A 23,590-nucleotide genomic window follows, 5' to 3' on the forward strand; every position below is an offset into this window, starting at 1 on the left:
AGCGGCCGGGTTAATAGTTGTGTTATAAGAACATGGCACATGCAAGACATTAACTAGGTGCAAACCATCTGTCAGCCACTGTAGAGCTACTGGGGACGGTGACATGCGGACGGTGCGTCCGTGGCCCTTTAAGAAACTCCATGTTTTCGCAACATGATGCGTCAACATAAAAAGCGGATGATGCTGTTATGTAAAAACACGCTGAAGTGAGTCGTAGTTTGCTAAAGCGCGGTTGAACGCTTGCTACACCTCGGTTCGTTTCATCAAGTCGTTTTATAGTTTAAAGTGTGCCGACGGGCGGTTTTACGCGTAGCGCATGGAGCAGCGCAGTTTGGAGGAAAAACAGGCTTCAGCGGATCAACGCAACTCAACATGAGTCGCCCTCCACTCTGTTTTCCTCCTTCACTTGCGGGAACCGTACACCTGACCCATCACACTCTTGCTCTGTGGAAGTGAGCTTCCTCTGAAAAACGTCTCTGGATTATTTTGCCAGCCTACGCAGCGGTAAGAGAAACAGCCGTCAAACTCTTTCTGGTTTCACAGGCGGACGACAGAACTGAAAGTGTCAGACAGGACAAGATCCAGCCGAGCGATGAGGCTCCTCGGGCTGGAGTAATGGGTCAGTTTTAGGCAGATAAACAGAGCCTGCTGCTGCTTTTGTAACGCTCCGAAAGCAACTTTGGACTTCTCTGTTATGTGTGCCTGAACTTGTGCAGGTGGCACGGTCGTCTTTTTCGCCTAAATGGTGAGTACAGCCTGCTCGACTGAGGCTCCACTTCGTGATCGCAGAAAATGTCACATAAGCAGCTTTCACGCAACTCAAGCAACTAGTTTGAGGCTCGTCGCTGTGGTGGAGTTCATGGTTATATCATTATTCTTATTAGGCCGAATGATAGAGATGAAATATCCCTTTCCTATAGTAAAGTTAATATCACAGCAAAACTATATGTCCAATAGGTATATTATAGTAATATCATAAAACATAAAAAAACAAGTACAGTAAGGTCTTTCTAAATTCACAATTGAGCACTACAGACACCCCAAGTTCCTATAGGAATATTACAGTGATCTTTCTTTATGGTTTTAATACACTTGTTACAGGAAAAATGCTCAATTTTGTGAAGAACTGAAGCATCTCCTGCTGTAAAAGACTATATAAGGATTGAAAAGTAGGCTTACATCAGGGTGAAATGATGTAATCAGGGTTATGGTACATGAAATACAAGGTGCCTGGTAAATTCTTCAATACATGGTGCTTGGTAGTCACAGATCGAGCCATCCATGAACAGAAAAGCCAGATAACAGAGCTGTAGTTTTGGAGGTAATGGTTAGATTTGTGTGCAGCCCACCATGACCGGCCTGTGTCTGGATGTCAGAGCATGGCAGCATGCTGAATGGAAGTGCATCACCACACGTGAAGCGTTAAAGCTGGATATAAATCCTGGACATAATCCCATTATTTCTGAGGAAGTGTCCTGTTGTGTCCATGGGACATGGGGGCAGGAGGGATGGAGAAACATCTCTGCCATACACACTGCCCCCCCCCACACACACACCCTCCCTGCTGTCCCAAAAGAGACAAATACTTCCTGCTCACACGCACTGTACACCACATGTGACTGGATGAGAGGGCAGCAAAGAATAGAGGCTACTTGAGTGGAATAGTGGAGCAGAATATTAATTTGTAGAATAAAATAGATGTTACTGGAATATAATAAAATGGAATAGAGTTGACTAGAACTTTGTCACTTAAACAGCACATTTTAAAGACATATTTCAGTGGTTCTGTGTTTTCATTTTCCAGCTCATTTACCTAGAAATAAATCTTATTATTGATGCTATAGGTAAAACATTTTCTGGAAAAAAAGCAAAAAAACCCCACATCATCAGACAGCCAATATGGGTGGCTGATTGCCACTCCGTTGTCAGTTGTCGGTGTAACTGTATTCTCTCTTCTCCCAATTTCAGTAATTTAAGATGCAGGAGTCAGTCATTGTTAATTCCAGATTACTTAAAGATTACTTTCCAAACTGACTGAATTTAATTAGCAAAAATATGCTGTATGCTTATTTAATAGCTGTCATCTACAAATTACAGGTTTAGTGGACTTGTATGTTTCATATTATTAATGAGCGTTGCTCTGGTATTTCAGTCTGTTTCAGTTGTTTGAATATTTCACTGGTTTGAACGACCCGTGAATCTCGTGGGGCTCGGGATTAGCAAAGTTCTACTGTAGCCCAGTCCTCTAAAAGCCATTAGCCCTCTGCTCTCTCTCTCTCTCTCTCTCTCCCCCTCTCTCTCTCTCTCTCTCTCTCTCTCACACACACACTCACCCGGGCATAATGCCGGAGACACAGCTGTGAAAATTACAGGTCAGTTTCATGGAAACATGGAAGAAGAGGAGGCAGGGTTGGTGGGAAGGACGGAGCAGGGGAACAGAGACCCACAGAGCCGCGTCAGCTGTCGGTCAGCCCGCAGCTGCAGTGGATGTGGAGGGTAGAGCTCGGGTCTCGCTCCTCGCTCAGTTATCACACACTGGGATTGTTTACATGGGGCGGGGGGGCATTAAGTCCTGTGTGGCTGAGGCAGGACAGAACAGAAGCCCTCACTGTGACAGACAAATGTCAGGCTTCTCCGCTGAAAAGCACATGGCACCAAGTGTCCTTCAGTTTGGCAGATGCTAAAAGCATGACTGAGGCCCTGGCAGGCGGGCGGCGAGCGGGCGGGCACCTCCTCCTCCTCCTCCTCCTCCTCCCCCACCCACTCCTCCTCCTCCTCCTCCCTCCTTCGTCAGCTGGGTTGGAAACACAGCGACAGGCCTCCCCCATCAGAGAGTCATTGTTCATGATGATGATGACAATCTCTCTCTGTCTCTCTATCACTCCCTCTTTCACTCTCTCTCCCTCTGTGCTGTCTCTATTCGTCACTCTCAATCTTCTCCCTCCCTCTGTCTCTGTCATCTCTTCATTTTCCTCCTGCTCTCTCTCCGAAAGGCTATGTCAAACGTCTGTATCTCGCAGGACCTGTCAAGCAAAGGAACCAGGAGTGAAAGTGGAAAAATTGCCCCTCTGATTTCTGCGAAGTTTGACTTTTTTCTCTGCTTGATGAGATGTGAGGTGTTGGATTCCCTCCCCGCCTTCCCTCTCCTCTCCTGTGCCTGCCCTCTATCTCTTTGAATTCAGTCCTCTTCACCACTATCTTTCTCTGTCTGGCTCTCTCCTCTCTCTTTCTTCCCTCGTCCCTCTCAGGCAGACTCCCTGGCATCCCGCCCTGTCTCTTTGAAGAGAAACAGTAGAAGTGGCTAATTACGCTTCCTGTCCTGTCTCCTATCGGCTCCGAGGTGCCGAACTGTCATCTCTAGACCCGCCGGCTGCACCCTGAAGCCGAGAAATAGTAACAGTTTACTACTTGTTTTTTCGTGCGGCGAACTTAGGTACTTTGTCGTGGTTTTCGGTTGGTGTGCGTTTCTGTGTTCATGACAATTACTTGCGTTTTGCTTTTAAAAGTTATGCTGATTACCCGTCATTTTGTAAGGCAGCGCTATGTGGATCGTGTTTCTAATATTGACTTTCACCCCCTGTTGCATCATCCATGTCTCAGTTGTTTCAAAGCTTAAAAGTCTTTTGTTGTCCTGCCTAGTCTGCTTCATCTACACCTCTAAAGTTAATGGATCATAAGCGTTCACCTGGCCAGTGTGCTTCATGGAAAGAGCAGGTGATCCTAACGTTTTGTACATGTAGTGCCTGTTTCTGCCTATCAGGTTTCACAGTGTAAAATCCGCTTCAAAAGTCAACATTAACTCAGGTGACGAGACGTCCCTGTTTGCTGCTCTGTCCCTCCATGTTCTCTCTTTTCTTATTTCCTCTCTCTTATAAATAGAAATGATCCGTTTCAAGCTTTCATTTTCTAAATTCTCCTTCAAAAGGGTTTTTAAACCACACATAAACTATTTCCTGTAGTTAACTTGTCGCATAAATAAGACAATCAAATTTCAAATTGTTGCTACCAGCCAGACACAACTAAAATTATTGTGTCTCTTGTTTGCTCGTTGTCAATGTTAGTGAAATCATGCTGAACTTTTTAGATTGTATAAGACCTTGTTTACACCTGTCATTAGCATGCACCAAATATCTGAATTTTGCCTATACAGTGTATGATAGATGGATAAATGTGCACCTAACCTTATAATGTATCTCTGCTGTACACATGGAAACCGATTTCTCTTCCCCTCGTCAAAACGCAGATTGCTGCACACGTCACTTCCTTAATATTTATTTTCTTCTGAAATTGACAGTTATGTTGCTGTCCAGCTGCCTGCCACCTGTTAGAGTTTTCTGTGCTTCCTTTCTGGATCTGATCGCTAACGTTTACTTCCGTTTACCCAGTAGCCATCTGTGTGGATTGGAAATTTATTGCAATCACACTTAATGCTAAATGTGTCCTGGTCCACCTCTGAAGGCGGTTTAGGTGACTGGATCTTCATTGCATCTTGGGTGCATTTACACATGGATCTTATGCTCTTTTGCTCTATATGGTTACAATTTGTTCACTCAGGTATTAATGTCAGGCGTAAAGCAGGTCTAACAGACGTGGACTAGCTGTGCTTCATCTACATCTAAGTGATGTCTTTAAAATTGAATTTTTGAACTCATCTTTTTATACAAATTCTTATTTTCAGTTAAATTGAGTAGAGTTCACATACTGTATATTTTAGTAAAGACAACTTTTGAGTTTACAGTGTAAAATGTGATATGTGAATAATTTGAGGCGATATTTATTGTTGGATATGATTTGCTAGACTAGACTAAACTGGACAATGTTTTATTGTAGATGGGGAGAGTGTAAATGTATTTCTTTATTGATCCCTGTAAGGAAACTCTTTTCACTTGCTCCCCTCTGCTCTGCAGGGAGGGCAGGCTCAGCTACAGAGCAGCCTCCCTGGTAAAGTTTCAGTGTTTTGCTCAAGGACACTTCAGCAGGGTGGATGCTTGCTGACCCTGGGGCTTGAACACCATCCTGCTGCTCAGAAAACTCTGATCACAGCAGTCACTCCTGTAATGTGTCCTTGCTTCAAATGAGAGAAATAACAGTGAAATTAAGCAGTTCCTCATTTTGCTGGGGAACACCTGGATCCCCCTCCAGGGCCCTGTGGGTCCCTGAACCTCACTTTGGGAACCAGTCTTAGCTTTCTCGGGACAAATTCAGAAGAGAGGACTCATTGGTTTCATTCAGTTATTCTTCTGTGATTCATTTATGGAGGTCACACCAACTGTTTTGACAAAAGGGATTTTTTTTCTTTTCTTTCCTATTTTCAAAGGTCATGAATCCATACAAGATCGCATGAAATTGTACAGTTAAATTGCTAATGAGAAAAGTGTAGTTAAAGTGATAGCTTATTTTGGCATGGCAATTTCCCTTTTCAGTTTGCTGCAATTTGCTGTTTGCTGATTAGTATAACTTTGTTGGCTGTTATCTACCCTCTGGAGTGTTTGTTTATCATGGTTATTCATACTTTTTTTGTTTACAACTGTCTTTATTGATAATTGTAAGGACAAAATATTTTTTGAACATGATCCCAGAACACAGAAAAAAAATAATGCTGTTTGGTGTGCTACACTTTAGTTGGCATAAAAGTCTGATTTTCAGACTAAAAGTTAGCAGGTGACGTTACTGAATGCCTGTTGGTGGACGGTGACTGAAACTCCTATGAGGATCTAAGTACTGAAAACCATAAATGTTATTCCAAAGGGAAATATTCTTTCAAACAAGTCTTTAATGCTGGTAGAAGGAATCTTAAATTTCTCAGTGAGTGAGTGTGTGTGTGTGTGTGTGTGTGTATTAGGACTGGGTGAAATGGACAAAATGAATATTGTGCTAATTCTAAAGTTATTTCTGAAATGAAATAAGATTGAAATAAAAAAATAAATAAAAATAGATCTGTAATTTTCAAATAATATCCTCTAGCTTTTTCAGATCTCATTTAGTGAGAGATTTTAATTAGTATTTGCTTTCCATCATTAATTTAGACAGGATAATTGTGTATTATTTCATCACGATATGATTCTATTGAAACACTATAAACCATAATACTGAATTGTTTGCCCAGCCCTATAGTGTGAGTGAGTGAATGAGTGAGTGAGTGAGTGAGTGAAGGCTGGACGCATGTAGAAAGCCTCTCTGCTGCCCGGTTCGCCCTGTGCATTGCTCTGCAGTGAGCTGTAGTGTTTATTGCAGTGTAGGTCAGCTCTCAGCAGTCTACTCCCTGTGCTTCCCCAGCGCTCACGCCTCATTAAGTTACACACTCAGCTCGTTTACAGCTGTTAATTACACACTGTAAAGCTGATATTGATGAGGACAATTAGCATTTATCCCAATTAAGCCTGATTCTGACTAGATGCCAACTTGATAACATAATAGCTTTCCAACTCATTTTGTTGTTAAAGCGTGAACCTTCCCTCAGCATCAATTGTTTGGTGCAGATATTGAAGTTTTTCTATAGACCTACCTTTGTTATTTTTAGAGTGATATTATGGTAACTCCAGTAGTCTAATAGATCTAACAGCTGAGTGGTCATAATGCTTCGGAAATCAACAGTCTGTTATTTTCCCCAGCAGTGGGCTAATAATAAATGATGGAACAGTGATTGATCACTCATGAGCATTATTAGATTCCACGTATCATTAAGAGAAGAGGATACAGTAAATAGGCCTAATTAAGCGGGACACATGCTTGTTTTCTGCTGCCATCTACTCTAAGGAAAAATCACTATAATATTCCTATAGGGACTTGCAGTGTGTCTGTGGTACTCAGTAGTGATCTTATAGTGACCTTATCAGACTTTATGGCGTTTTATCTCCTATAGTATTCCTATAATATTCCTATAGGGACTAGTGTGTCTTTGGTCTCAGTGGTGTGTTTAGAGCGACCTTATCAGACTCTATGTTATCTCCTATATTATAATATTCCAGTAGAGACATATAGGTTTTGCTGTGATATTTGTATCCTATTTTTCATAAGGGCAAATCGGGAGAAAATGAAGTCGCCTCACAGTAGATCACTATTGATCGATCGCTTATCGATGCTCTCAACTCCTGACCTTTTAAAGAAGTGACTTAGATTGGAGGAAGTTTCGTAATTTCCACTGGGTTATTTTGGCTCTTAAAACTAGAACTATAGTAATCCTATAATACATTTTAGCAGGATACTATAGAGCATGTCATGGCAAAACTACAAGTCCATAGGATTGTTATAGTGATATCATAGGAGATGAGAAATACTATAAAGTGCGATAAAATCAGCACCGAGGAGCGCGCACACAGTGTAGATCCCTGTAGGAATATTATAGGAATATGACCGTGATTTTGCGTTAGGGATGTCCCGGTGCAACGGCAGCCTCGCCAATGCGAATGCAGCGCATGAATATTATCTCCAGCATGCCACTTCGGAAGTAGGTCACCGCTCACCGATTTGCCATGTCTCCAGCTATAGTGGGCTATTTGGTCCACGGATCGCTTCCCAGGTCGACACACAGCCCGACCGTGTAGGAATTGGCCATCAGAAACGGGACGGGATTTTATTTCCAACGGGACACAAGGTAATGATGGATCTTCAAAACCTCAACGCGGCTGTAATTCCAGTCACAGTTGCAGATTATCGGATCGGGGGGTGGTGTGTGTGTGTATGTGTGTGTAGGGGGGGTAGCCAGCTTTGTAACAACTAGGCTATATGAGCTTCTAATGATATTGATATTAAGCAGAAGCCCCCCCTCCCCAAATCCCCGTTTGATCGACCGGGATTAGGCTCCACTCGTCGTCCCGGTGAGCTTTTCACTTCTGATATCATAACCTACAGCCCGCACTGCCACCGCATGCTGTCAGATCACACTGTCCACCACCATGGCCAACTATCAGCTCCAGCAGGATATAGTCTGGTTATACGTAGCCTGATTGTAATATGCATGCACGCTCCGCTTAATTGCATTTCTGCTTATCATAATGTTCGGGGCCATTAGAGTAAGTGGATGTGGATCTGTTTTTAATTGGCGGTGCCTAAAACTGCGTGGTGGTGAAGGGGGGTGGGGGTGGAGGGTGGTAGGTAGTGGTGATGGTGATGGTGGTGGTGATGGTGGTCTAGGACTGTTCAACTGATGATTTGCTAAAGGAAAGTGGACTTGGTGATGTGCCCTATCTGAAGCTGCACACACACACACACACACACAGCCACAGAGAGCAGATTCCCAAGAGCTTCTCCCTCAGGGCTTTTCCTCTCATGACAACTAGAGACAAGCCTAGTCTAAACCGTGTCCTTCCTCTGACTTAGTTTTTACTCTGTGAATCATCTCGGAAAATGTCTAGTGCACTGTATGTTGCCTGACTTTTGATGCATTTGAAGCTAAATTCATGCAACATTCCATCAGCAGTGCTTTAATTGCAAAATATCTGGATTAATAGCTTCTAAAGTGGTGAACCTATGTCTCAAAACTGTGCTGTAAATTGATTATTTTATAATCAGGATAAGCTGATGTGTTTTATTTAATCCCTTTTGGTTTTGGCTTCAAGTTTTCTTTACATTTTTGTATTTGTCCCATTTGTGGAAGCGTTTCCCTTTTTCTTTAAACTCCAAAATTATTTTAAGGAAATATACAGGAAAGATTCTCTAAATGTTCCATTGAGAAAACCCCCTAACAGGCATTTGGCAGAGCACGCCCAAGTAGAAATGTGCCTTTTGCTCTAACTACTAAATAATGAAATTGAGCTTCAAAGATTCCCCACTTTAACCTCTAGTCCACACTGTAGAACAGAAAGGTTCCTCCAGTCGCTTTGTGGGGTTCTTTAAGTTAAAACTTGAGGATTCCTTATGGTACGTTGTGATTAGAAACTGTACACTTCTTGTGTTGACCAAACCTTACCAAAAATTAGAAAAGGGATTTTATTAACAAACAATCATGCTTTTTCATCTCAGCTACTTCAGCTTAAAAGGTGACTAGCAATCATGGCAGATGTACTCACAATGTTCACCCTAATGTGGACAACATATATACCTCTTTACCAAGATAGAGCCTAAAAATGTAGGAAGTGGTAATAAAAATTAACAAACTATAAAAAATATAAATATTTCCAGAGTGTTCTGATATGTGTATGCCAATTCTAGTCCACCAGGATTTTTTAAAGTTAGAATGTAAAGATTCTTCAAAGCACCCTAAAACAACCTCATAGGTTTATGTGTGTGTGTGTGTGTGTGTGTGTGTGTGTGGCTAAGAATTGCTGCTGTAAATAAGGCTGAGTCTGCAAAGCTTTTGTAAACTGGTATGCCGTTTTAAGGTAATTTTCTCAACAGTGTGAAAACACCAACACTTTGTATTTCCTCCAGATATATCACCAAAATATTGATACAGAAATATTTTACCAAAAACATACTGTGTTTTTTGCCAGTGTCGCCCAGCTGTAGCCGGGGGAAATAACAATGTTCTCCAATGAGCTCCTGTCTTCCTTTGTGCATGTTTGTCTTATTCAAATGAAGCAACTTGATTTGATATCCATAGACAGAAACTCAATGTGAGTCTCCGTCTGTTCTCTTGTTATCTGGAAATTAAATTTCTCTCTCATGGATTGCATTTCACGGTTCACTGAGTCAGTTGGCAATAAGAGATGAGATGGTTGAAAATGTCCAGCCGTAAAGTGCTGTCCACTCCAGAGTGGAGCTAGGTGGGCATTTTTAGACCGGAGAACCACTCACCCTGAGTATGTGCTCAACAATTTGAATAAGAGACAGAAAATTCTGCAACAGATTGCCGCTTATTCAAAAGTAACCGATTGCTGCATAAAAAAGTTGTGAAGAAGCAGAGGAGCAAAAAGACATATTCAGACTTGAGAATGTTCCCTTACAAGCACCTCAAGAATGTTAACATTTTTTAGTACAGAAAATTCTTCGCTCATTTGAATATTGTTGGCGACAGACCAGACCTAAAAAAAGAATGAAACTCCGTAGGCTGTCTGTTGCTAATTAAAGCATTTTATTGAGACCCACACCAGGTTTTGGTCTTCGGTGTGACACGATGACACAGTGTCATACCAGAGGAAGAGCAGATATGTCGTGAAGTCATGTAAATACTTTGCTGATGGGATGATTCAGTTCTTATTATGCAGCGCAAGGACAGTTCTAGCAGAATCTGCATGAATCTTTGAGTCATAACTCATCATCGCTCCCATTTTGACGCATTTTTTTTGCTTGGCTCTGAACGCTTGAAGAAACGGTGCGTTTTCATGACTATTAATCGATATCCTATGGACAGAACAAGTGATGGTCTGTACAGATGTGTGAAAAAGCAACAAGAGCAAAGAGAAATATTAGAAGCTTTTACATCTGTGGTGTCTCTTGGAAAAATTTATTGATCGTAAGTTTATTAGGTATTCATTTAAATCAGTTCTGAGAGTGTGTTCGATTTGAAAGCTCAGTGGCTTTCTGGCTGAAGTGTCACTTCATCTAATAGAGATCCATCTTGAGATACTTCTTGTGGGTCAAGTAGCATAATTGTGTTTCAGGCTCCAGCAGGAAGGATGATCCGTCTCTTCACGCTGCACACAGGAGCGCCATTGTGTTGAGGCCACTGGTGGTTGAATCCTCACTTACTTGAAAAGTTTCCCTTAGTGAGATTTGTTTTGTTTTGTTTTTTCGGTTGAGAAAGCAGAGAGACTTGAGACTAAGTCATATCACATTTCCACTCAGGAGCTACAGAAGTTTTTAAAGCCTTTTCTCCTCCATACAATATAAAGTGGCCTGAGATGCTCTGATATACTCAGTACCAGCCTGTTGACATGGAAACTGAAGAGGCTATTGTGTGACAAGTGTTGCTACCACTAAACTCGCTGAAATAAGGATCAATTCACAAGTCATTTGATCATAGCACTGTGTGTGTGTGTGTGTGTGTGTGTGTGTGTGTGTGTGTGTGTGTGTGTGTGTGTGTGTGTGTGTGTGTGTGTGTGTGTGTGTGTGTGTGTGTGTGTGTGTGTGTGTGTGTGTGTGTGTGTGTGTGTGTGTCTCCAAATTCTTCATTAATTTGATACCACAGTATGATTTGAAAGATTTAGCTGCCCTGTTGACCTTGCAGACGATTGAAATATGTACCCCTTCAGGGTGAAAAGGTCTCTGCAGGCTTTTCATATTTAATCCAATTACCAACTGTTTGGTTAGCCACATCACTTATGGAGGATCAGCTTCAGGCTGTAGCGGTGGCTAAAATTGAATCTGGGTGGCATTGTGAATAAAAAGCCCAAATCACCTCTGAAAGCATCCATCATATCAGACGTTAAATACATAACCTAAATGCTTAATCTATTTTCTGTCTGTTCCTCTGTATTTTGGTTATGAGTGGGTGAATACTTGCAATGTTGGGCTCCTAATGGTTTGCGTGAGTCATTAATCTGTTCAAACATGGGCTCAGGGTGCTGAAAAATTGACTTCATTGATATAAAAGATGAAAAGGCAATGGGAATTCATCATCTGGCCGCAGTTCTAATCCCAAAGAAAACAAATATAGAGCAGTTACAATAGTATTAGTTCATGTATCACAATGTAAGTGTTGTAATGAGCTGTTTGTTAAACCACAACAAGTATTGGAACTGATGCAAGGAATATAGCTAGGAGCAAACGAGGGTCCAAATTTATTCCCCACCCTGTTGCCACAAAAAGCCTAAAGAAAATAATGTATGTGGTCTGTACCTCAGTTTCTCCTTCCAGTCCTGGTTGTGTGTAATGTATTGGTAAGTTAAGGGTAGGTGTAGACTAAGTGGGACTTGGGAATTGACAGTAAAATAAGTAGAACAGGTTGATGAATAGTGCTTCAGAAGGTCCTGTGTGGTGTATAAAGTCGTGCTCAGATAAATGTTCTACAAGAGTCCATGTGAAGAGTTTCGTTACAAAATGCTATATCCACCATTTTAAAAAAATTACACCCACTCTCCCATATTGAGTGCTGGCATTAAAGTTAAGCACATTATGGGGTAGTTTTGAAGTTATGAGTCATCTTAAGACTTATAAAATAGTTTGTTTTCTGAGGATCAAAAGGATCAGAATCAGTTATGTTTTTCAAATATTGTCTGATGAATTTCAGGTAGCAAAATGTCTCCAAAATGGATACATGAAAGCAATGTTGCCCACTGTACTCAAGCTTTACAGTTAAGTGTGCGATCTGTCTCTCCTCAGGAGGTGTATGGGCCCAGGTGATGATCCATGATGCCCATCGAAGGGCCTCTCTGAGCTGACACCCACCATCGTAGGCCCTGGGACCCTGTGGGTGAAGACCCCATGCTGAGACCATGGTCAGAGCTCAGCAGAACCAGCCAGTGAAACGAGGGAAGCCCCGGAAGGAGAAGGGAAGCAGGGAAGGAGGAGGCGGGATGAAAAAAGGGAAAGAGAGAAAGATTGAGCCGAGAGGAAAGAAAAAGAAGGAGAAGAAAGAATCGTATCGACATAGGAAGAAGACACTGACAGTGGGTGATGGAGACGCACTGGACTGTTGTGTCCTGCTCACCCGTCTGGAGGAGAAAGGGGTTATGGGTAAGAAAAAGGACGCACCAAGAGCTAGGAAGCAAAAGAGTGTAAGAGTAAAAAAGAAGCAGCGCTCCAGCTCTATTCAAAAAAGGACCAAATGTGACAAGACCAGACAAAGGAAAATTTCCACAGCCAATCAGCAAGCACTGGAACCAAAAATCAACCAATCAGACGCCTTACTCACGTTGCCCCCATCCATCTTTGAGCCTCGCAGGCGGAGAATGGCCTCCCTCAATGCGGAGGCTGTCAACAGCTTGCTGCTCTACAGAGACGATTCCCTCACATCAAATCTCACGAAGAAGCAGCAACCTCCCAATGAGGATCTGGCTAAAGACAGTCTCACTAAAGCTGCAGCTGTTTGCGTAGATGAACGTAAAGGGCATAAAACCAAAAAGGTTCCTACGGGAGGGAAATCAGACCTAAGTGAAAGACCTAAAAAACAGAGGAGGTCCCAGGTGGACGCTGAGAGCATCGACTGGTTGGCTTTGTTCACCCCGACGCCAAGACGTCAGGCGGGCCTCACCGCTGCAACACTGCTCAAACTGACCAGTAGCGCATATGGAACCAAACGGCAGAAAAAGGCGGACTCTAAAGCGAGGAGCGAGACGGCAACAGCGACACAGAACGAGATAAGCTGTAAGCCCGTGTGTGGGGAAACGACACAGACCAAAAGATCAACACATCCCAAACACGAAGAGCGGCTGAAGCACGGAAATCAGGGTATAGAGGATCCGGTCCATTCCCAGCCGAGACCTAATGCACAGATGTGCTGCAGCTTGTGTCGAACGGAGAGTTTGGATCCAGAGGGGCAGTGGAAGGGGACCACGGGGGAGCAGGAGTGCCACAAACACGGACCCCGCTGCAGTTCCACCATGGGCTTCTCCCCGAAACCAATCAAGGAGGAGCAGGTGGAGGCTGAGGTGTCTCCCTGCTACTGCTGTTCCCAGGAGAGGTGTGTGGAGTACTGCCACAGGCTGGCCCTCTTCCTGGGGGAGAAGAGCTTCGAGGAGCCCGCGGACGGCTCGCTGTCGGAGGTGTTCCACCACCACCACCACCATCACCACCACCATCTTCAGCCCCCCCACCCAGCAGCCATAACCATCAGCCCGCACACGTACACCTGCTTCCCCGGTTACTACGTCCACTTCAGCCACCCAGACTCCTCGCCCTCCTCCATACCGCCCATCAGTTTATGCCCGAGGGGCGGCAAAAGGCCCAAGCTGCTCCCCAGCACCGGTCCCCAGCCCTCAAGGATGTCCCACCCAGTGTACTGCTGCACCTCAGTGGGGGCGTGCTATGGAGAGCCTTGCAGGATCAATGGCTACTCTGCCTACACCAGTGTAATTCCAACCATCGCCAGGAGAGGGTGCTCCTTCAACACCACAGACTGCGCCAAGTGTAACCACGGCATTAAAAGAGGTGAGGAGATTACTGATGTTTTTACTATTTGTGATCATCTATACAGTATATCTGAATCATAATCGCTTAAATTGCCAAGTACAGTAAAAGTGTAGGAGTTTTTCTTGGTGACATTGGTGCACAGAGATATTGACAACTGACAGCACATACTGAGGCTCAGGACAGCAGCACCTCAGGTGTAGTGTAAAGGGACAGCGCACAACATATTATGGACAGTACACTATACATATCACTTTCCTAAAATACATTGAAAGGTCTAGAAGTGTGTGTCGGAGCAGCTTGCACTACACTGTAAACAGCATTGTTGCCAATGCAGAGTGAAATGTAGTGAGAAATGATGTAGTGGTAACTCTATATATCCACCATTTTATTTGATTCATTTAGGCTGACATAAAACGTTATGATGTAAATTCATAGCATACATTATAGCAAGTAGTGTTAACCTGTTGTAAAATATGGTATATAAAGGAAAAAAAATTCTTTTCTGAAAATATAATTGATTTTTGTTTATGTTGATAATGTTTGGCCTTATGATGATCACCAATGGAGCTCATAGTTTAGCCACCTTTTAGGGATGTAACGATGTATCGTGGGACGATATTTCGCGATCCAAAAACGTGACGATAGGCATCGTGGAGGTGAAAAATGGTTCGCGATATCAAGTAGCCTACAGCTTATCAATTAGCTGCGCCACCAAAATGTACACTACTCTTTGTTTTCATTTACATACTTTAAACGCCAGAGGGCGGAATCAGCAATCCTAGATCCTACTAGTTTGGTTTGCCTGACTGGCGTTATGACGTCATTGACACCAACGTTCACCGACGTTTACGACCCGGATGAGCCAGGTGTGTAGCGTGCAACAGGAAATCGAAATACACCTGTTACGTTAGGTAACATTATCATCGTTATTTTGAAAGAGACGGAGGTATATGTTGTGAGACATTCTTAAATTTTCTATCCAGTCTGTTGCGGTCTCGGCCCGGCCCAAATGTCGCGGTTGAAAGTATCAAGTCCATGCGGTGGAAAAAGAGAATATGACGCCGCTGTCTGTGGCGGTTTAATAAGATCTTATGGATAAATTGACGCCTCTGGTGTTAGTGGTGTTAAGTAAACTGAAAACACAGGCAGTGGTAGCCGCCATATTGGTTTGAAGTAAACGTTACTATGGTTACAGAGATTATCCGTACAGACACAGTGGTAATTCTCCTCTCTGCTCCAGTGTGACCAGACAGATGCAAATTCATTCTCATGCATAAATTCGGTTGTCACTACCACATTCTGGCAGTGTGTCAAAGGTGTCAGCTGCTGCCCGAAAATGTTGCTAATTTTCTTAAAAAAATAAAATAAAACATGTCCTCCTAGTTTAGAAAATCAGTGTCTGAACATATTTGTTGTTTTCATTTAAGTGTAAATTTTGTGGCCTGCCTGGCCAACTAAGGTGTTTGGAGAATGTTAGATCAACCATGTTCAGACATTTGCACAAATTGTAAAGAGGACATCCTTGTTTAGACATTTTATTTTAATTTACAATTTGTTTCATTTAGACAAGCATCCGCTGTTAAAAGCTGATTTATTTTATTCAACAGATTCCATTATTTGCTTTTTGCACTGAAAAATATATGACAAAGAAAGAAACCATTATAAAAGAAACTGTAGGAATAGGTTAAACTTCAAGTTAAAAATTTTGTTTTTTTTTTGTCATTTTATGTCTAAACAATAAGCAAAGAATCTTCTACAGTCGTTTGTTTCCATTTAAACTTTGTTAAAAATATCGTCATTGTATCGAACCGTGAGCTGAGTGTATCATTACACCCCTACCACCTTTTTATTTGCCACTACATAAGTGGTAGAGAGTGATCAGTGGTCCAGTCTACCATGAGGAAGGTATACTGAATAGAATGAGATGCATGAAGTAAATTATGAGTGTTGGTGGATCCTGTGTTTGCGTGGCTGAAAAGTGTCATGTGTCAAGTCCTGAAGTGTGCAGGGTTGTGCAGATATTACAGTGGGAGAAGATGTGGAAAAACGGCTTGGTTAATAATAGCACAGCATGGCAAACAGGGACATCGTTAAAGTTTACAAACAGTCTATTGGATGGTGAGGGGGAGGCCAGATAGTGTGGGAGTGAGTGTTAGAAGGGCTGATTAAATAAGGCAATAGGCCTATATGATTTCCTAATAAACTTGAGTATTGAATGTTCATATATACAAGCATGGTTATTCTAATAACAAATGGCAATGATAAGGTTATTGTGTTTGAAATGACCTCCTTAATCTGTCTACCAAAGCAGCACAATGTGCTGAGAATAGCCATTATGTCTGACATTTTTAATCTCCCATTTTGGAATGTCAGTTGAGTGGGAAGTAACAAAAAATGCCAGATAAGGGGCAAGACCTCCTTTGTCTCTGTTTGAATACAAGCTGCCAGACAATGAATACTTGGCCCATTCAGCCGAAACCTAATGAACCGATTATATGAGCTGCAAAAGCACAGTTTGCTTGAGTGTCAGCAGTTAGTTTTCCTCCAGTACTATGTTCATGTAGAGCGGTAAAACTCAGAGGCAATGCTGTGATGTGTAGTGATGTCTGTGGGATATGACACTAGTTTGTGTGTGTGTGTGTGTGTGTGTGTGTGTGTGTGTGTGTGTGTGTGTCTAAAAGGTCTATGGTTAGAAACACCTGAACGCGACCTCATTAAACAGCACTAATTACACATCAACACACTCTCTCTCTTTCTCTCTCTCTCTCTTTCTTTCTCTCTCTCTCCTCTCTCTCTCTCTCTCTGTGGTCTCCAAGAGCTAAAATCAGGTCAGGCTGTGAAGGGTGAGACACTTCACTCCTCTCTACCTTGGCGCTGTCAAACTTCATCACAGCGTGGAGACAATCTTCTTCTTTTTTTGACAAATCAAGGCTGTTCTGTATTGAGCAGCATCTAATTCATAAACGGAATCAAGAGTTGTATCACTGTGAAAATTTTACATTAGCTATAAATCACTGTAAATAATAAATAAACCATAATTCTCTTTTTGTATGCAATTTCGATGATGTCACATTAATTACAATAAATCACATTGTGGTATAAGCAGTGCTTCTATGTATGTATGTAATTTGTTATAAGCTATGTTTCCTAATGTTAACTAGCAAGTCGTGTAGTCTAACATTACTGTATTCTCCATAGGAGAGATGAAGACATCTGATGAAGTAGGATCACAGTAGATCACATGGAAATAAACTGATCATTAATTAGGTGTATATGTCATCACCATGCGTCATGGGACTGTCCAGAACCTGTTCATGTTGTCTCACACACAGGAGACTGGGACTATTAGTGTTACAAAACTGGTGTTTTGCAGCCTCTGTGTCAGCTTTGTGGGACGCCTACTGTGTGTGTGTGTGTGTGTGTGTGTGTGTGTGTGTGTGTACTGTGCGTCTGCTCTGGCTGCTCTGTTAGGGGCTCTAATTGACCTTAATTGAGGCTCTGTTTGTTTTTCTGCTGCTTCAGCGGAACTAATAACAACTGAGTGTCGTTCATGTCTCTATTATGTAACCTTGTTAGAGTCGTTGATCACAGTGGTCAAACGCACTGAGCCGCTCCTCAGAGGATTGTGTGTAGGTGTGTGTGTGTTTTTGTGTGTAGGTGTGTGTGTGTGTCTCACTCCCTCTACTTTCTAACCTCCCTTTTCCTTCTTTCCTCAGACGACTACTCATCGACCCTCAACGACCATCACAGCCCCTCCTCCATCCCCATCTCTCCCAACCCTCGCACTCTCACTGGCTGCCCCGTGCCCACCGTGCCTCCGGCCGGCCAATCGGTGCCCCACGTTCAGACTCCGCTGTCCGACCCCAGCCAGCCGCAGCCCCCGCTGCAGGTGGCGAAGGAGTGTCCGCAGAGTGCCAAGGCGCCCAGCGGGTCGAGGTCTGGCGCACGCGGCACCGGCGGCATCGGCTCGGCTCTCTGCCCTCTCAGCAGGGAGAAGAAACAGAAGCTCGGCTCTGCCAACGTCGGAGGACGGGCGGTTGCCAAGCAGCCGAAGAATGGGCGCCAAAAAAGCACCAACGGCTGGCGGCCGGTCGGCCTGCCCTTTCAGAAGGAGGTTTTCACTGTGGTACGTGGACAAAGTCACGCCGGTGCTTTTTGACACAGCCACGGTGCAGTTTGTGATTAAAATGTGGTTTGAATGTCGTTTAACCTGACTGTCAGAAGAGAATATCTGATGAATTGTCACACCCACATCATTGTCACATCAGGGCTTATTCAACATTTTTGAGTTTCTGCCAAAAATTTCACTGTCGCCATTTGTGTTGAGACACAGGAGCCGTTCAACGCAAATCCCATCCAACAGCTTTTTACTCCACTGCTTATCACTTTTCTTGCTGCTAGAGAAGTCAGCATGTCCTGCCTGTGTTCCCAGGGAGAGGAGGCTCTGGTGCTGAGGAAGTGTTTCGAGGGAGTCCAGAGGGACGGGGACGTGATCCGGGTCAGAGACACTGTCCTGCTCAGATCTGGACCCAGGAAGAAGTCCCTGCCTTACGTGGCCAAGATCTCTGCTTTCTGGGAGGATCCAGAGTCAGGTAGCACACACATGTACACATACTGTACATCCATACATTCTGAATTATATTATATATATGTTGAGCTATTGATGCTGTAATAACTGGCTCAAGAATAGATCTGAAGTTGTGAAACCGCCTCATTTAATATGGATTTGTGTGTCTTTTGCTTCAGGAGAGTTGATGATGAGTTTGTTCTGGTACTACCGCCCAGAACACACACAGGGGGGACGCAATCCCAGCATGCATTGTGAGGTGAGAAGCCAAAATATATACTACAGTTTAATCCCAAGGGTCTCTACTTGATTACTTAAATCCTTTCTATTCATCCCTTTGCTGTACAATATTAGCTATGCTGTTCAGCTGTGAGATTACATCAAATAAAGACTTTTGAGGTTTTGAGGCTGACTCAGTAACTGGAAATCTGATTTAAAGAGAGGATATTGTAGGAGCACACACATACACACACACACACACACACACACACAGGATTGTAATGATGTATTTCCTTGAGGAACAGCTTCTGCTCTGCTTGCTTCCTGTTGTCAGTAATCTCCCTCAGGAACAAACAGCACTTTATTCAATCTCTAGAAACAATAAACCACATCAAGTCTGTCATTTCATGGCTGCACTAACAAACAATAAACACATCAGAGCTGCAGCGTGAGAACAGTGACAGAGTTTTGGCTCAGAGGAGGCAGCAAAATATCTTCCTGTTGTTCTTCAGTCCTCAAGCATTAATACACAGTGTAGTATACAAATCTTTTCAAGTCCCACTTTTTATGTGCTTGCTGCACTGCTGTTTCAATGTTGCTCCATACCCAAAAGGAAGTGTCTGGAGCTACATACAGGCATCTGATGTAAACAACCTAGTAGTCCAGTTGGATTACGAGGTTTAGAGGGATTTGTCTTTTTTTGTGGGTAACTAACGCATGATTTTGTTCACTCCCTCGCCTCCCTTCCCTTCCTCTGTTTCTCCAGAATGAGATATTTGCGTCTCGTCACCAGGATGTGAACAGTGTGGCCTGTATTGAAGACAAGTGCTATGTCCTAACATTGGCACAGTATTGTCGGTAAGAAAGAGCGCGCTGACATTTTGGGAGAGGTAATTGGTAATCAGAGGGAGTGCTAATGCATTTCTCATGGTAGTTTAGTTCTTTTTGCACAGAATATATCACTGCTGTCATGTGAAAACCTCGAAACTCCAGTTTAGATGGTTTTAATGTTTTAACTCCAGTTGACGGATTACATGATGCTCTATAATTTGAGTAAATTCTATGACACTCAGCTTTATAAAACCCTTTCAAATCCCCATTGGATGACCTTAAAAATGCATTGTGTTTTTCTCAGTTCCTGAAAAGTTGACATTTTGGAGATGCAACGATATCTGAGGAACATTTTTCTTGTTTTTCTGAATGTATTTTGAAAGTCATTTAGCTCCATGCCCTGTTTTTTGTGTTTGTTCCAGATTTTGTGCCTTGGTAAAATGCCGTAGGGAGGGCGTGCGTGATAGCGCCGCCTCCCTCGTGGTGCCGCCAGCTGTCGGCAACGCCATGCCCACCCACCGCTGTGTGCCCGAGGACGTCGACCCGGACCAGGTGTACGTCTGCCGACACGTCTACGACTTCCGCTTCGGACGCCTCCTCAAGAACCTGCAGTAGCATCCGACAGGACCGACATACACGGTGCAGGATACGAGATGAGATGAGTTTCATCTTCCACGACTTTAACTAGCTCCCTGCCTACCTGCCGCCTCTGTGAGAGAGGAGCTGAAGCGCTGCAGTAGAGATACGAGGCCCTTGTGGCTCATTCAGAGAGATGGTTTGAGAGATGAGCTTATTTCATTTTGAGACTCTCTCTCGTTTATACTGACGCCACACATGTAGGAATTATGAGAAACGGCCTATTTGGCATATTATATCAGAGTTATTATGGCAGTGTAAATGGTCATTATCATACACGGCTCTCTGGTATCGGAGCAGCTGTGTGAAGAGCCGGGAACGTACTCTGCTGTAGAAATTGCTACTGTAGCTCTTAGAAATGTGAGATTGGATAGATAGGAAGAGAGATACGCCACTCGGTTGATGTTACATGTGAATAATGTTCCTATCTCCCTGATAGATACGAGACATGAAACGTTTGATATGATACACAATAGCTTAAAGAAAATTTGAGACATATAGTGCGCTGCAGTGGTTCCTGCGAAGAGACAAGACCCAAAGCGGCTCATGAAGAGAGACGAGAGAGATTTGCGAGTGGCTGAAGTCAAAATCACATTTGTGGTTGGATTTCTGTGTCATGTACAGCTGCCTAGTGTCCATCTGAAGGATCAGTTAGGAATATGCAGTTCTCTACAAGGCAGAAGTTTCACAGAAGAGCATCGGCTGTGTCCATGCTGTTTTAAATCCTTCATTTTCTTATCATTTTCATTGACTTGTATAGCATAAGTCTATGAGGAAAATGTAGTATTTGTTTTACACTCTGAATACGGCTATTAAGAAAGTTCCTCAGCAGCAGGGTTGATTTTGAGAAATCCAGCTAGAGGAGGAACCGACGGCGAAAGTTTTTCTTCAACTCTTCTGAGTTTCTGAAAGAGGATCGTAGGTTATTTGTCATATCTGTAGCTATGAAATTCATCTCAGTGGTAATTTTCACACTGCGGGGCCGACCTGCACTCTACTGCTGTAGCCTATAAAGCACAGTTCAGCTTGTTTGGTTTAGCGGTGTGAAAATGGCCAATGAGCCAAGCATTAAGGGGATTTTTGTTATGCCAATGCTAAGGAATATTTGACTTTCACATAGCTGTTTGCCAGACGTATGACTTGATTTCTGTGTCAGCCAACTGTATATTTGCATTTATATATCTGGATGAGTGTCTGTTCATGGCAGATGGCATCAGTTAGTCACCTATATTCTTGTTTCTTCATGGATGCGATGGTGAGAAATGTATTCAGTGTAGCATTTAGATCCGTGATGATTCATTCCTATGTTTGAAAGAAGATATGTATTTATTTCTGTATTGAGAACATATAATTTATTTTCAAAGGATAATTTTAAAGAGGTTAATAGAGTTTTAGAAGAGTGACTTTCATTCCTGATTAGAAAGGAGGTAGAGGTTGTTGCTCCTCCCTAGCTGCACTGTCTTTAAGTTGAAGTAACAAAAGTGTGCGAGTCGTTTGCAATAGAATTCGAAACCCATTCTTTTGATTGAGCTCGCTTGCCCAGTGGAGCCTATTAAATGCCAAGTCAAAAGTTGTATAGCCCTCCAAGAAGATTTAAGGACATGCTCAGAGTGTTTAGAAGGATTTCAGATATGGTTTGAACTAGATCTGCTAATAAGTGACCAGAGATGCTGATCTGCAGGACCAAAACGTCCCTCGGCCTATCCCAGCTTTTCATTCTCCTAGTCATTTCTCCTCAATCCTTTAACTTCTCCTCAGATGGTCAAGCTTTGCCTCTTCACCCTTAAACACCTAATCGTACGATGATTTGAACCTACCTTGCCATCAGCCTGTGCCCTTGTTCTTGCTGCCTTACTGAACATTCCCAGCCTTTCATTTACAAACGTGGATCGGAAATCTCGGCCTGGGTTTATCAAGCTTCTTGGAGTGCTGATCCTGGTTCGCTGACCCTTGAGGTCCCTTGACTGTCTCTTATATGATCTGAAAGGCAAAACTGATCCCCGATCAGCACTCCTATTTTGACAAATGTCTGCCCAGGTTTGGATCAAACTTGAAATACCAACATCCTGCCTACTTCTGCTTTACTGCCTGTACAAAGGGTGGGAGCGATTCATTCTGAATCTTGTCAGTTCACAAAGTGGAGTTTCATTAGATTTCAATAATGGATAAATATTTTATTTTGGAAAAAGCCTCCTTTATCCATTCCATTACTGAATGATGGAGATTTGGTAATATCCATGGCTGAAATGTAAAGGAATGGACTCCAACCTGTCTGAATCTGCCTTCTCAGTAAACCAAAGGTTTTCAGTCTCTAGCAAAACTATAACAAACCTTTTCCACTGGCTGAAACAGTTCATTGAACTATGGATGGATGGTGGATGCACAACCCACACAGCACAACACAGCGTGGTAGAATAGGGTTTAGTACACTGCATTCGGTTTGATTTGGATCTGCATTTTAAAATCCCCTTAGGTGTTCTGGACCAGAGTTGGAAACCACTTACATATAGCGGCCTTAGGAATCACTCAACAAACTAATTATGTTTAATCAAGATGTGTGATACTTACTATGTCTTACATGGCCCTCTGTGCCTGGTCCCATTAACCTATATTCCAAGCTTTTTCCATGGAGGGAAGGACAAAGTAGTTACTGTTGTTTTAACGCACCTTCTAAATGCCTTTTTATTTTTGTCAGATAATGCTGGTTTGATCTTGAATAACCGCAACAAATTATTTGTACCAAAAAGAGAGAGAAGGGTATTGAAACATCAATTTCAGTTCATTCCCAGGTGTACAAAAATGATACCTAACCATTTGTTCCTCTGACGTGAATTTATGTTCATATTCTTTGCATGGAGTTTTGGGAATATCTTGGAAATATTAATCACAGCACAGATTATTTGTATGGTTTCAAATGGACCTCTGTAATATAAGAAAAATATTTAATTGTAATAAATAATATATGAGTTTGAAAGTATTTGTGTGTGAGTGATTTCTTTTTAGGCTGAAATGTGGTTTAATTGGCAGATATCCTTGGCCTAAGTCGACAGCTGTAGTAATGCTTCTTGTCCACGTGGTGGCACACTCAGCCAATACTTTCATGTCTGATGGTCAAAAATGGTCATTACATGAGTGATCAGACCACTCAGAATTCAAAGAGTTTTGAAGATATTGCTTTCTATGTAGATGTGTCAAATGGTTTGAATGTGAAGCAGGTAATTTTCAAAAGAAAAGGCAATCTGATTGTCTGATTGTCTTTGTATGTGTTTGAAACAATGGCACAGATCAGGGCTACCAGGCAAGAACACCATATTTGTTATAGTTGATAGTAGGCTTGTGTCTGGGGCAGAAAGCAGTATTCATAGATTATGACCATAATAGGGGTTG

At 42.7% G+C, this 23,590-nt stretch overlaps 1 protein-coding gene across 1 annotated transcript; it reads left to right on the forward strand.

The window, feature by feature from the left end:
* The first annotated feature begins 255 nt into the window (after positions 1-255).
* Positions 256-23,124, forward strand: bahd1 (bromo adjacent homology domain containing 1). The gene is made up of 7 exons (XM_071543852.1): positions 256-504; positions 12,202-13,968; positions 17,667-18,076; positions 18,383-18,542; positions 18,697-18,776; positions 19,503-19,594; positions 19,990-23,124. Exons 2-7 carry the CDS (start codon positions 12,315-12,317, stop codon positions 20,180-20,182), a joined length of 2,589 nt encoding a protein of 862 aa, XP_071399953.1. The 5' UTR covers positions 256-504; positions 12,202-12,314; the 3' UTR covers positions 20,183-23,124.
* The last annotated feature ends 466 nt before the right edge of the window (positions 23,125-23,590 follow it).

This window comes from Centroberyx affinis, unplaced genomic scaffold, assembly GCF_046629955.1.
Source record: "Centroberyx affinis isolate AG114_WGS23_722 - 3 ecotype Tasmania unplaced genomic scaffold, CSIRO-AGI_Caff_v1 ptg004386l_1, whole genome shotgun sequence".
Lineage (NCBI taxonomy): Eukaryota > Metazoa > Chordata > Actinopteri > Beryciformes > Berycidae > Centroberyx > Centroberyx affinis.

Coding starts and splice junctions, on each gene's coding strand:
- bahd1 (XM_071543852.1), top strand. CDS start 12,315: ATGGTCAGAGCTCAGCAGAACCAGCCAGTGAAACGAGGGAAGCCCCGG. Junction 13,969..17,666: donor TAACCACGGCATTAAAAGAG/GTGAGGAGATTA, acceptor TTCTTTCCTCAG/ACGACTACTCATCGACCCTC. Junction 18,543..18,696: donor CTGGGAGGATCCAGAGTCAG/GTAGCACACACA, acceptor CTTTTGCTTCAG/GAGAGTTGATGATGAGTTTG.